We start from the raw sequence: 13735 nt of genomic DNA, 5'->3' as shown, positions 1-13735 counted from the left end.
CCGAACCATAAGAGTTGGGGCAATATGGGTATCAAACTTTATGGTTTTGAATACTGCACATGAAATTTGACATTTTGGCAGTAGTGGCCACCACCTGGAGTGGCCGGAGGCCCCGGGGATGTTCCGATGGGGGTCATTTGCCGAACCATAAGAGTTGGTACAATATGGGTATCAAACTTTATGGATTTTGATACTGGACATGAAATTTGATATTTCAGCAGTAGTGGCCACCACTTGGAGTGGCCGGAGGCCCCGCGGATGTTCCGATGGGGGGACATTTGCCGAACCATAAGAGTTGGGGAAAAATGGCTATTAAACTTCTGAAATCTGTTTCTGGAAATTTAGAATAACTATCTCGTAATCAATTAGAGCCCTGAAAAGGGCAGTTCAGCTCCACTTGCCATTTTCATCCCCTTAGTTCGATAGGACGTTGATTTTATGTCTTAAAACTTTACAAATCAAACAGCCTGTTTCAGAGCCACGAAATAGACCACAAAAGAGTTGTCTTGTGTAATTATAAGGGAATCATGGGGAAATTTGGACCGGACGTTCTAATCGAAAATTTCAACAATCATCTAGCAAAGTTCTTTGTCATACTGGTCATGTGTAACATAACCACCTGCACCTTTTTTTTGTCACCAGGAGTGTTGCGTACATGTTGCCACAGCGATTTTGGATTGTTTTGAATTAGTTGCATGTTGCCAAGCCTTACATGCAACTAATTCAAAACATGCTGCTTGGGTAGTGATGGGTCAATCTTTGATTTTAGGAGGTACCCGGATATGGACCACCCTAATGCACACAAACCAGGGCATACCGTGAAAATCAAAGAACTTATTTCTTTCAATGAAACATTCTTATGAACAGCCTATGTATGCCGAGGAATGTATGCATAGTGGCTCTTTTTGGACATATCGAATAAATGGACAAAAACTCATCAAAATAAAAAAATAACAATACCCGTTAATTTTTTAAAGTTACACGCCTTATTTTCTTTTCGTTCAATAATAATGAAAAACATAACTTTAAAATTGGACTGTATTGTCATAATTGCTATTTCTGTTTAATTAACATATGTAGAGTACTTCGATGTGAATACTGACATGAGAATGTAATAAATTAAGACATGAAAAGGTAATAAATTAACACTGGAAGGCAGATTACTTATCCTTGACTAAAATAATGCTGTTAGAGGGATTTTTACATGCAACAATAATGTTCAACAATAGTTTAAGGCACCTGTTTCCATTCTGCAATGAAGCTGCGATGCCTGACGATGACATTCTTATTCCCTAAACGTTTGTATTTTTTTTTTCTTATAATACTCAGGAACTTTTTGCTTAACTGTTATGCTTCTACTAGCAATTTATAGCTAAATAAATAAGTTTTGTCTTTTGTACAATTATTTGACACGGATGTGGTACAGGTTGACTGATATTACTAATACTGCTTCATTTGAATAACCACACAGAGTATTCATCCTAGTATTTTTGGTGTGTTTTAAGCCTATTTGTTGTATTCTACTTTATGTACATTTTTACCGATATCACAGCATAGAAAGTCATTAGCAATTTAAAAATAAATTATGAAAATATATTAGTCAGTCCTTCTTATATTAGCTATATCATACTGCTTTGAACGAACATGATCAATTACCGACACTCAGTAAATTCATGTATATTTATGGAATTAATCTGTGACGTTTTGATGAAATGATAATGTTCCTCAGATCATTGTATTTCTTTAAAAAGATTTAAATATCAGGATGGTTCCTGCTATTCATTTAAACAATGTTAAAAGTTCAGCATAACACTTGCAGCACAGAGTTCTCGGTAAGTATGTTGTGAGTTTGCCAATCGAGATCATGACTAACAGAAGATGCAGTGGTTACAAATTATAAGTCATTTGTAGAATTTAATAGTTATTAATGCCATGACATAATATTGATGCTGTGAACTGACCTACTTTCAATGGATTTTTATTGCAGCCAATATAAAATTTAATTCTGAATATGTAAAGAATTGTCAGTAGTTGATTTGTTTTCTATCAAGTCTGTTTCCTTAACAATACTAATTTTGTTTATTATTCACAATTGGCCTCTGAGTAGTTGAGTGGAGTAGATGGTTCGGAATTTTGGACAAAAATAGTTTTTGAAAATTTCTTGGATGCTTCTAGTTGATTTGTCTCACTTATTTATCAATATTTTTTAGCATGTATACTGATTAACTACCAGAGCCTGCTTAATTTTTTTATTATCGAATCTACCTTGAAAAATATTTTTGGCAATTTTCTTATGAATGCACATTACTTAACACAATGTCTTTTTCGTTAACATTAGGTTCATTTGTCAAGTTTGTTATGCTTCCTGGCATAATTCACACGATTTCAGATTCGGGTGATGGTTCTATGGCAAGAGAACTTACATTTGAATTTTGTGAGCTGCCTTTTTATTGCCTTTGCGTTGTACTTTCTTCTGATTTTGGTCGATATTTTTTGACTGTTTTCTTTCGTTATGTTTCTTTTTATTGTTGTGTGTGCGATCCATCGGTGGTTTGGGCGTGGCCGGACTGCTGGGTTTATTATTTACAATGCAGCATTTATTCCTAAGGAGTTTCCCGTTCTTTTTGCCCTTTCGCGGCTTCTTTTTGGGCATCTTCGTGGTGCGAACTTTCCTCGTTGTCTTGGATATCGTCCTGTTGTACAGTATATCTACGTGCGTCTCCATAGCATTTAAGAAACAACGGAAGCGACATTTTAAGAACCATTTGTGCAAATCCATGTCGGAGTCTTCCGTCACATCAAATTTGATCAAAGAGTTCATTTGCTCTTTCGTGTATCCTGTGTTTTCCTTTTTTTGTTCATGAGATTTTGAGATGTTTCGATACTCTTGAATATCGCACAGCAATTGTTTTGCCTGTTTGCGTAACTCCTCGAGCTTTTTCCCGGCTTTGCCATCTTCATTTTTTAAGTTATCCAAATCAACTTGTTTCAGATAAATTACCTGGATCGAAGCTAAGTACACTTGCAACCGAGGCTCCCAAGTAGTTTGATTCTGCAAAAGTTAAAAAAAAATACGAATAAGATTTAAATATGCGTAAGATTTGTATTATTAAAAATATATTGCAAAAAAAGCTTTAGAGGCAGTATAAACCACCTAATTTATCTCACATTATATCCATATGTCAGTAGAATAAATCCCAACTATCTGTAATAAGCTGATTTAGGCGGAACAAACTTTGCAATCTGGTTATTAAAAAATCGCAGACCATTATATTGAAAGAGTGCTTGTATCCGGGGCCAGCTAATTTTTCTTAATAAATTAAGAGATGCCAACAATAATTAACATGAGCGTTGAAATGACGTTTTCGCACATTTCAATTTGTTTCTAATGGGTCTAATGGATTAAGTGGGGAAAAGGAATACAAGTCGGAAACGGTGTTTTTTTTTAACATTTTTAAATGTGAGGGTATGATCTAAAAGGTTCCTGTTGTTGCTATAAAGCAGAGCTACCCGGCCGTAAGGTTACGGGCTTCGCCTTGTAAGCGGAAGGTGATGGGTTCGATTCTTGTCTGGCTCAGCAAAGTCAGATCCCTTCAAAGAGTAAATCTGCTCACTGGGAATCCTGACCGGTAGGGCATGGGTTTCGACTAGCGGCGTGCTGAATTTCTAATCTTTAGGTCGTGATTGGTCGTCTCGTACCGGGATGATGAAGTTTTTTTTCATGCCTTATGACGTTTTGCGTATTCACACTAGCGCACCATTTGATTTGCTGGCTGGTCAAAATTTAACCTTACTTTTTTTTTGTACGTATGTACACGCAATACATGCGCTCCTTTATATTTTTAGACATGGCAGATTTTGCAGAGTTTTTAGCACATCAGAAAACGCAAATCAGTTTAATTTGATGCCAAACTACTTTTATCTTACATTTTTTTCAGACAAAGAAGCGTAAAACGTTTGTCTTATTCATGAGTAAATTATTTCAATAGACATTTTTTGCTTAATATAGGACTTGACCGTTTGTTAATTATTTTGATTTATTAAAACATTAGAAAATGAAGTTTCAAAGCCTAATCCGTTTCAACACTATTTGCATTGAGATGTGAAGGACAATTTATTCTTTATGGATTGCGCTAATTAAATTTAGCAATTCTTTTTTAAAGTGGTCAAACACATTCCTGTACTTTCCGACGGTTTCTGTATTAGGATATGATGGGTAGAAATTTCATCAACATTTATTAGAAAGTCGGTATTATAAAGGAAAGGGAAAAGAAATAAATGAAATTATTTTATTAATTTATTGATGTAAAAATTATGTACTTAATCAATCTGAACGGTGTTTAAACTTACCGGGTCCGGTGGCGCAGTGGTTAGCGTGGTAGCCTCTCACCAGTAAGGCCTGGGTTCAATCCCAGACGGACCCGGTGGCATTTTTCGAGAAGAGATTGGCCTGATCTCGCCTTCTATCGGATGGGGAAGTAAAACGTCGGTCCATTTGCGTAAAAGAGGTTTTGGGTGACTTACCACACAAAACCTTCGGACGAATAGAAATGAGCAGAAACTTGCAACAGAGACCACAAAAGACCCGGGGTCGTTAAAGTAGATTGCTTTGCTTTGCTTTCAAACTTACATAAAGTTCAAATTTCAAATGAAAGCAAAATGCACTTGAGAATGCTATGCCAATAGAGTGTGCTCGCAATTTATCGTGGTAGGTTGGAAATTTTATATTTTTCACCAAGCTTTTGTTCCACCTTTTGATTTCTTTGGCTCTAAAATACAATATATGATTGTAAATATGGGTTGTGTGAGACTGAGAATTTTCATAAATCAAACTTTTTATGTTCCGACCCGTCCTATAAGTTGCACAAAAATACACCATTTCGCGAGACAACCTTTGGAGCCGGCGGTGCAGCATGTCTTATGCCGATCTCGACAAGCGGGACGAAATGATGGATTTGGATTCGAAAACGGAAAAAGGATCATTCGCCTCTGAAATTATGGACCATCGATTTTTTAAGGGAAAGATACGATGATATAAGGTAAGTTAGGAAGGTGCTGTGACATGATAATGAGTTATAATTTTAATTACAGGTCGGAACAACGGCGCGGCGTCGGCGCAGTTTGCCTGAGCGCGAGTCGCGATCTTTAGTTTTATGCTGTTTAAGTTTCATTCTATGACGAGACTAAAAAAAGGATTGAACAGTTTAGAGACCGATGAGGCAGGGCATTTATTGCCAATGTTGCGATTATTCTTCTGTAAACACAGCTATATTTTGGAAATGCAGATAGAGAAAATTTAGAAATCTAAGGTTTGCGGTTTCGCCTAGCTTGCAGCCGGTGGCCTCGTAACGTGATCGTCAAAACTGTTTATTTTATTTTCGAAAAAATAAAATCATGGGCTTGTTATGACTTGCAACATCATATTTCGCCGCCGATGTAAAGGTTTCATCTAATTCATCCGATCCTGGTCGAAATGATGACGAATCATGGCAGCATTTTAGCCACCACACGTCCGTGGTAAAAGCGTGTGAATCATTGACATTTCAGTAAGCATATTTGCTGACAAATTAAGTGTTTTCGGTTTTATGATGTGATAAATTCGAAAATCGTTTAAACCATTGAGAAACATCATAGCAAAACATCTCAGCTTTGCTTTTGAGAACGAGGGAGAATTGTCGAAAATAAAATTCCAAACCCAATTGATAAAGAGATAATAAGTTCAGATTGTTATATTAGCTGAATTGTTCCACAATGCCACCGTGTACACGCTCGATATGCTTCTTCACGGTCATCGCGGGTTTACAAGTTGGAACAAAAGAGGTGACGAACGCACAACGATGCGATCGGAAAGCCAGCCCGCGGTGAAACTAAACTATCCGCATTAACAACGCACAGGTTTTTAGCGGTCTCTATTTCAAGTTTCTGCTCGGCTCTAAGGTATCCGAAGGCTAAAATAACAAGACAGACACTCCCCACAGGGTTGCCACATTTGATTCTGTATTTTTGAGGGTCAAAAATCTGTATATCTGTATCAGGGGGACGAAAATCTGTATTTGGCATCTGTATTGACATTTTTAAACAATTTTTCAAAAATAAATTGTTTTTTAATGCATTAAAATGCCATACAATCTAAAATTTTATGTTTGGGCTCATTCAGCAATTAAAAAATATATTTAAAGAATTAAAATTATTTAAATTATTTATTTAAAACTCGGGAAAATCTGTACATCTGTATGTTTTTCTTAGAATCTGTATTTCTTTATTGGGACTATCCATAAACCACGTGGACACTTTTTTGGGAATCTAAACCCCCCCCCCCCCTTCGTGGACAATTGCCCATACAAAAAAAATCTTTTTTGTATGGAGCGTGGACAATCGCTTAACACCCCCTCCCCCCCCCCCTAAAGTGTCCACGTGGTTTATGGATGGTCCCTATATACAGATTCTGTATGACCTAATCACGGAAAGTGTGATCAAACATTTTCGTCTCAAGAAATGCCATCCAGGGTTGACTGGGATTGAACTCAGGCCAACTGGGTTGAGATGTAACCATGCCTACCACTACACCACTGACTCCGGCCAGAAGCGTGAAAGATAATTTAATGATAAGCTTCTGGCTCCGAACATACCACGACTTTCGCACGCCGCGGACGCACTGCACGCTCATATGGATCGATTGATCGTATCGTTACAGTAATAATATGTTTAGTAGCGCGGCATGGATAGAGAAAAAAGGGAAATATGCTGCCGTTGATGTGGTTTCAGCAGGATGTTGGATCCGCGGGAAAGATCGGTTTTCCTTGCCGCGCGGTGAGTATGTACACTGTTCTGTATTATAAATCAGAAAACAATCCGCTAATCAGTCAAAAGGCAAATAAAAAAGGCCATATCTTAGAATATCGGCAATCCATTAGCGAAAAAACGAAACCATCCACATTAGCAATTAACAGGTCGTGGCGGTCGCTATTGCAAGTCTCTGCTCGGCCCTTATGCATCTAAGAGCTTTAATAAGGAGAGCAGTTAAACCTCGTTTCACACCATGGACCCATCGTCCCTTAGATTCGAACTGACGACCTTTGGATTGCACGACTACAACCAGCGACTCCACCGACGTAGGCTTAGTTTGGAGACAACTCTTACATATCTTAACACTTTGATCGGCACCAACTCTCGACTAGAATTGAACCCAGGCCAACTGAAGTGAGTGGCAACCACGGTTACCACTAAACCACCAGCCCAGGTCTTTAGCGACCATGTGTTAAACTGATGTAGTCAGATGTGTTCGATGCAATGCAATTTAAGACAAATCATAATGGTCCCAATTTATTTTTGTCAGCCGCTCAAAATAACGTCATTGTTTTAGGTTTTAGGCAGCAAATTATTTGAAATAATTACCGCTAAAGCGCAGTAGACTAATCCCTTGGCTACTGTTCTACAGAAACATGTGCGTTGTGTTCGGTTATTCATAACTGCGGGAAGTTTGTTCTCATCTTTATCATGAAGGTATTCACAATTTAACCACTTTTTTTTATCTATCTGTTAATGTTACTGAAAGTAGTGACGCTCACCTTTTTGTACGGCTCTAGAAATGTGTACTTTTCCGCCTTGGAGTTCCAGTCGGTGTTTTCTCCGGATTCAATAGTAATGTGCTCGATTTCTTGCCTTGTTCGAAAAATGGCATTTTTTATCTGTAAATAATAACAAAGACATTATGTTAAAAACATGACTGACAACATTTATTGTTTGTAGTTGAAGAAAACACCTACTGAAATCTTTCATTAGAGTAACATTAAAGATCGCCATTGAATACTACTTTTTATATTCTTCACTTAATTTTAAATTTACACCACAACTGGAGGAAATAAAGTTGATTCGCTTACCCGTTCAAGATTTTCAGCCCGCTGGTATTTGGTAAAATTCCGCGTAAACGAATTGTTATAGCTGGCCATGCTGCAAGGATTCATCCAAAGGGAGTCACTTTCGAACAGTGGCGGCGGTTGGGCATGCTGAAAGTGAGGTGCAGTGTTGCACTGGTGCAGTATTGCACAGATCACAACCGTAATCACTGTAATATTATGCGAGATTTTATTTAATTGCTTCATTGTACCGAATGGTTGACGAACTGATAAAATCAATCAATACAAGAACTCTCGTTTTCTAATCACTCTTCACACAAATATTCAAATATAGGGTATTTTCTCATGGCATAGGAGTATTTCTTCTTATATTCTTGCACATTCACAGGTATCCTAGACATTTATCACGACACTTTCGACGAATGCGCTGACTATCTGTCCGAACTCTTGATCCCGTTTTTGACACCCCGATGTGTCTATCTTGTTCAGCGTCCAGAACTCAACTGACTTTATAGTTTAATTTTCAAAACTGAACGAGGTGTTTTTCCCTCCTTCCTTTCCTCAAAGCTATTCACGCAGCCTGCGAGCAGCTAAGAATTGATTTCTCTATGTACCGGGGCCCTACACCAAATGATCTCTGAATGAGAGAGCCCCGGCTCAGAGAGTTTGCTACTCTCTGTGTGTCGAATGCGATAAAAGTTCAAAAATATATACATGTAATACATCATCAGTGTCATGTCACACTTTATGAAACATAAAATACAGAAAAATCCAGGTCATGATGCAAAAACGGTATTTTAATTTAGAAATATGTAATTTAAAAATTATGTTACCTTGTTTTGAATAGTTTGCTCAATCGCTTTTCAAAAAAATGTTTATAAAGCTCAGAAGTTGTAACAAGAGAGACTATTTATTTTTAAAATATGTTATAGGATCTGGTTAAACTTATAAAACTTGAACAAATTAAGTTAAATATGAAGCCAAAAATAAATAAATAAATCACTTACGTTTAATTGATATTTTTATTGGTAAAAAAGAAATATTACTTTTTTTTGCAAATAGAGAATTTGTGGTAAGATCGCATTACAACGACGATATGTATTCGTTTTCTTTGCGGTCAGTCGCATCGTGTTGAGTTTCGTACAATTGTGTATTATGATGAGTAAGAGAGAGAGAGAGAGAAAAAAAAAGATACAGAGAGTGAGAAAAGGTGTTTGGGTGGTTTTTCCTTAAGACGGGTGTCTGACGCTCGGTTGTACATATTGTTATTCCTGACGTAGGTGGCTGTAGAGGTGGTCTATGGGGCGGTTTATTTGAGAAGCGCAGCCCTATTAGTATAACTACATCCTTGTTTAATTGAGAACAATAATATTTAGGCGATGTATTATTATAGCATTTATTACAATCTATTTATAACAAATGGCCCATCTTGGATTGTTTCTAGCTTCTTTCATTTGTCTACCACACGATTTATGTGACATTTTTGTATTGTTAAAATTGACGAGCAAAAAAATAAAAATAATCTTATGTCGACAACATTTTTCGTTAAGACAAAAACTTATAAATGCGACTATTAAATGAACAGTGTGATATATTATATTATAAACAGAATGATTCGATCACATATCAGCTGTAATTTCCCGTATCATCTTTTCAAATATCTAAATTTAAGACCGCCTTTTAGATTTTTCCCGATATATATTTCTTTTGAAATTAAATTTTAAAGTGAATACTTTTCTCTTTTAACACAATAATGCGAAAGGTAGCAATCCCGAAGCGTCATTGGTATTGCCATCACCTACTTATCTCGCAAGTTTTTTGTTTTGATTTTATTCTGTACATTGTAGCCCCTTGGGAAGTTGAGCGCAACGCTACCAGCGAAGAGCATTTAAACCACACAGCAAGAACGGCCACTTTTGTAATCCTGTGCTTTTTATGCTTTTGCTGTGTGCCTTATCCACATTGGTCAGCCCGAAGAAAAAAACATAAATTCCCACTGTTTTTGTGTACCCCTTTCTTGTACTGCTTGCTTATGGAGTGCCTACATGCATTAAACCATACATATCCTGTTTGATGTTTTTTGAGATTTGAAACTGTCCTACCATTTAACACTTTTAGAAGCTTACACATAATTGCCGTGCAAAGCAGGATTATGCGAGTGTTTTATGGACATGTTTGGATTATGCAGATTATTCTTACATACTCTGCTTGATTCCATTGATACCAATTTTTAGAATGGCTTAGTTTTTAAATTTATCAGAATTTAGCTGGTAAATTCAGCATTTGAACGAATTTCTTTTTCTTCAAATTTTTCATATTTTCTGCAATAGCACATCTCACAAATATTGTCACTCAGCCATAGCCTCGTTTCATGATTTGCAGCGATGGTTGACTTTTCTGTGAAATTGATTGAACTGGAGCCGAACGTGGACGTGATACAATTTAATTTAAGTAATGCTATTAGATCATTTGAAATTAACATTGCATCAGATGATTAATAATAGATCATTGGCGGCTATTCTTTGTTTGTATACGGGGGAGCATTTTTAAGGTTATCGCCCAACAGAGGCGTGAGTGAGATAAACAAACATTAAATGCAAGTTACCGGAACATCACTCTGCCGGCTCTTCGGTCCAGCCCGTCGTTCAGCCTGCTGTGATGCGAAAAATTGGTCATGTTTCAAGTTCAACCACATTCAAACGAATTCGTCCAGTCATCACAATAGGTCAATTGGTATGCGTTCAGCCGGGAAAAAGCTGTGAATCACTTATAGCGAGCTGAGTTGATATGTTGCTCGCTAGTATTTTTTATCGTTCTTGTGAAATTCTACTACCATGACACCCTATCGCCGCTGTGTTGGTAGTACGAAGCACAGTAAGAAAAAAAATAAATATGCATTTTAATAATGTTGGCTACTAATGGAAATATCTATCTAGTTTAATTTTTTAATATAAATAAGTTCTATTTATTGTGTAATTTTTTTTCAACATTTTTTACTGAGTATCTCTAACGTTCATGACGCAAGGGGGAAAGTTTCTTGAATGAACGTAGATATAAGTCACAGCTGATGCTTGATTCACTCGTTTGTTTACATGGCGCTCGTGGAACGCAGTGTAAAACGCCGGTATTTTGCTGAACAAACCAAACATTTATGATAAGGAAGTTGTTGTTACGGAATGGAATGATAAAGGAACCTTTGAATGTTGGGGTCGATAGAATATGCATCTAGCGATATTGGTTAACAAATCTTGCACGACCTTCATCTAACAAGGTTGCGCAATGTGGGGAATCACCTTGTTACACGTCATAGCGAATGCGTCAACACACCTTCCCACACGCTCAACCGTAGAGCACTGGAGGAGGATGGATCGCCTCGTTCCGTTTCAGAACAGTGTCGAAGCTGTAGTTTAGCAATTTGAATCATTTCTTTCGAGTGACGTGTTTGCAATTATGTGATGATTAATCTACGAAGCATGTAGGGGCTACTACAAATGAGCAACAAATTTGGACGATTTCATTTTTCGTGCTTGAGTTTTTACGTTCCAAAAGCTTAAGGCACTTATGGTTGTTCAAAAAAGATGCATAATATCTTGAAATTGTTTAAAATTTTGAACAATGGCTACTCCTAAGCAGATAAGTCAAATCCTTTGGCAAGACCATGCTTTGATCATAAATGTATAGCGTCATCTTGATAGCGGAGTAGTATACACGTTTAAAACTTTAAACAAGCAAACATGCTTTGAGTGTCAGAACAGCTGTTGTTATGACACCTCAATGATTATCAGAGGTCTTCCATTTGGGTGTAAGTTCATCCGTGACATCATAGAATTCCAACATTGGCAAATTATGTAAGCTAAGCACGAGCTGTTATGTTTCAGACATTTTTCTAAGAACCGCTGATTTCCGACCGTCAGCGTCAGGGGATACCCTCCTAGTGACGTCATGTAAAGGGTACACCTTGGTTGTGTACATACACAGATAAGATTGCTACGTAGGGGGGTGTGTGGTTTCTATATTTATCTCGGCCTGCTACCGGCTATCAAATAGCGGTACAGCGTAAGCATAACGTGCATTCCATTAATCAGCTGGGTTTACCCGATTTATGAATGAACGTGAAAATCGCGGTGGGAGCGTCTACCGTTCCGGTTTGTACTTTTTTCCTCTTGATGCCTGCGCGCGGCGTTTACTTTCGGTGGGCAAATATGATGTGTTTATTTTGTTTCGACGTCAGTAGCGTGTTGTTAAAAATCAGTTCTTCGAAGTACGAGTACGTCATTCAACTTTAAAGATGAATGAAATCATAGCTCAAATAGTTCGGAGTATCCCCCACGAAACTGACAGGAATACCGGTACTTTAAAGGTGATTTTCTAATTGTGTGCTAAACAAGATTTGTGCAAGTAACAACAGTGATTTGCAAAACTTTTCAATATGTTTGTAATTCACCAAGTTACTGGTTTTGTTTTATAACTAATCACAACTTTTACTGTTTTACATTATCACTACACAGACAAAATATTTCTGAATGTTACATTATTAATGATGTATCACTTTTGCAAGTCATTAAACATTTAAATTTAAATGCGTTTTAATGTAAATATACAACAAATCCTACGTAAAAACATGATTTTACATGTGACACAGACGATTACATCGAATCTTAAGTTTAAATTAACTGAGTTTACAAGTGATTCATAATTTCCGTGTCGAGTAAATTTATACTATTTTTTCTGTGTAGGGATAGTTATTTTTTCTCGCATCTACACGTCCCCCTTTTTCTTATAAAAGCAGGCGTGAAATTTCACTAAGCCTGACTATCACTGACAAATGAGAATTTTGGAGCCTGAACCGAGCCAGTGCAATTTTTTGCAATTTTGAAAACTTATTGAATTTCATGTTGTTCTTTGTAATTTATTTGAATCGATAGCCTGTTAACACTTCGAGTTTTGTATTTATTGATCTCATGGAAAATAATGAAATTCACTTACCTAACATGTTAAGATCTCGACTACGACACAGTTACAACACAAACTTTTAGTGGACACTGATGATAGAATAAGGTTTCCCAATCCATTTATACACTAAATTATACTGGAGGCTCGCCTCCCGCAACCGGTTTGATATTGGTCGAACCTAATCAATGCCCTGATAACAAATTTCTTTATCTGTGTTACGCGAATTTGTGACGAGTGCTTTTATTGATAACGCCGTATTTTGGGAAAGATAAGGTACAAATTATTTTAAGAAAATGAAGGCGAATAAGGCGAAATGCCTTACATTTACTAAGAATAGATTCGTTTCTAAAAATATCAGGCAAGCATTGCCATCGAACCATATATTTTTTCATGGTATTTGGTGGATAGCAACTAATGGAGCGAGGTGAGTGTGTTTTCGAACTAATGAATTTATTTGTTTTAATTGTGCTTTCAATGTAATTCGAAAAGTACATTTTATGTTGGGTGAACCTCCTTCCAACAAATCTGGAGGTATTTTTTGACACCCCCAACTCAAGGCGGTGTCAAAAACACCCAAAAAGTAAAAACTGGAAATTTGTTTATTGGACCTTTTTTTAAAAAAAACTCCAGAAATTAGTTGTTGCATACACTCAACCCCCGGTGGTTGGTCACTTTTTGTTTGACAATTTTAGTTTATATCCCCCGTTGGTCAAACTAAAAAGTGACGAATTGTCACTTTCTACACGGTGCTCACACACTATCAAAACAAACATTTTGTATTGTGTGTTTAAAAGGGGTTTCAAACTAAAAAGTGACCCCTTTCGTTTGACAACAGTTGGTTTCAAACCATCGGGGTTCGAGTGTTTGAGTAATCAAGTACACTGAAAGCCCGACCATGGTAATTTTAAAAACATTTTCTTATTAAA

The 13735-nt window shown here is 36.9% G+C and overlaps 1 protein-coding gene across 3 annotated transcripts; it reads right to left on the bottom strand.

Annotated features, from left to right (window-relative positions):
• Nucleotides 1–1024: 1024 nt before the first annotated feature.
• LOC120431773 (uncharacterized) lies at nt 1025–12978 on the bottom strand. 3 transcript variants are annotated; one of them, XM_039596891.2, is made up of 4 exons: nt 12843–12978; nt 7881–8065; nt 7569–7688; nt 1025–3052 (listed from the first exon to the last, which is right to left on the bottom strand). In XM_039596891.2, exons 1-4 carry the CDS (start codon nt 12847–12849, stop codon nt 2420–2422), a joined length of 945 nt encoding a protein of 314 aa, XP_039452825.1. In that variant the 5' UTR covers nt 12850–12978; the 3' UTR covers nt 1025–2419. The 3 variants fall into 3 exon arrangements, with proteins under 3 accessions (XP_039452825.1, XP_039452826.1, XP_039452824.1); XM_039596892.2 differs by lacking the exon at nt 12843–12978 and adding an exon at nt 8124–8435; XM_039596890.2 differs by lacking the exon at nt 12843–12978 and having other exon boundaries at nt 7881–8427.
• Nucleotides 12979–13735: the final 757 nt, after the last annotated feature.

Source organism: Culex pipiens, chromosome 1 (assembly GCF_016801865.2).
Source record: "Culex pipiens pallens isolate TS chromosome 1, TS_CPP_V2, whole genome shotgun sequence".
Taxonomy (NCBI): Eukaryota; Metazoa; Arthropoda; class Insecta; order Diptera; family Culicidae; genus Culex; species Culex pipiens.
Note: the sequence above shows the minus strand (reverse complement) of the source record. Positions and strands in the feature narration are given on the sequence as shown.

What these genes read in the sequence shown, in the direction of transcription:
- LOC120431773 (XM_039596890.2), bottom strand. Translation starts at nt 8,102, where the DNA reads ATGAAGCAATTAAATAAAATCTCGCATAATATTACAGTGATTACGGTT. An exon ending in GGGCTGAAAATCTTGAACGG is followed by an intron (nt 7,689 to 7,880) that starts GTAAGCGAATCA and finishes TATTATTTACAG; the next exon opens with ATAAAAAATGCCATTTTTCG. An exon ending in TTCTAGAGCCGTACAAAAAG is followed by an intron (nt 3,053 to 7,568) that starts GTGAGCGTCACT and finishes TAACTTTTGCAG; the next exon opens with AATCAAACTACTTGGGAGCC.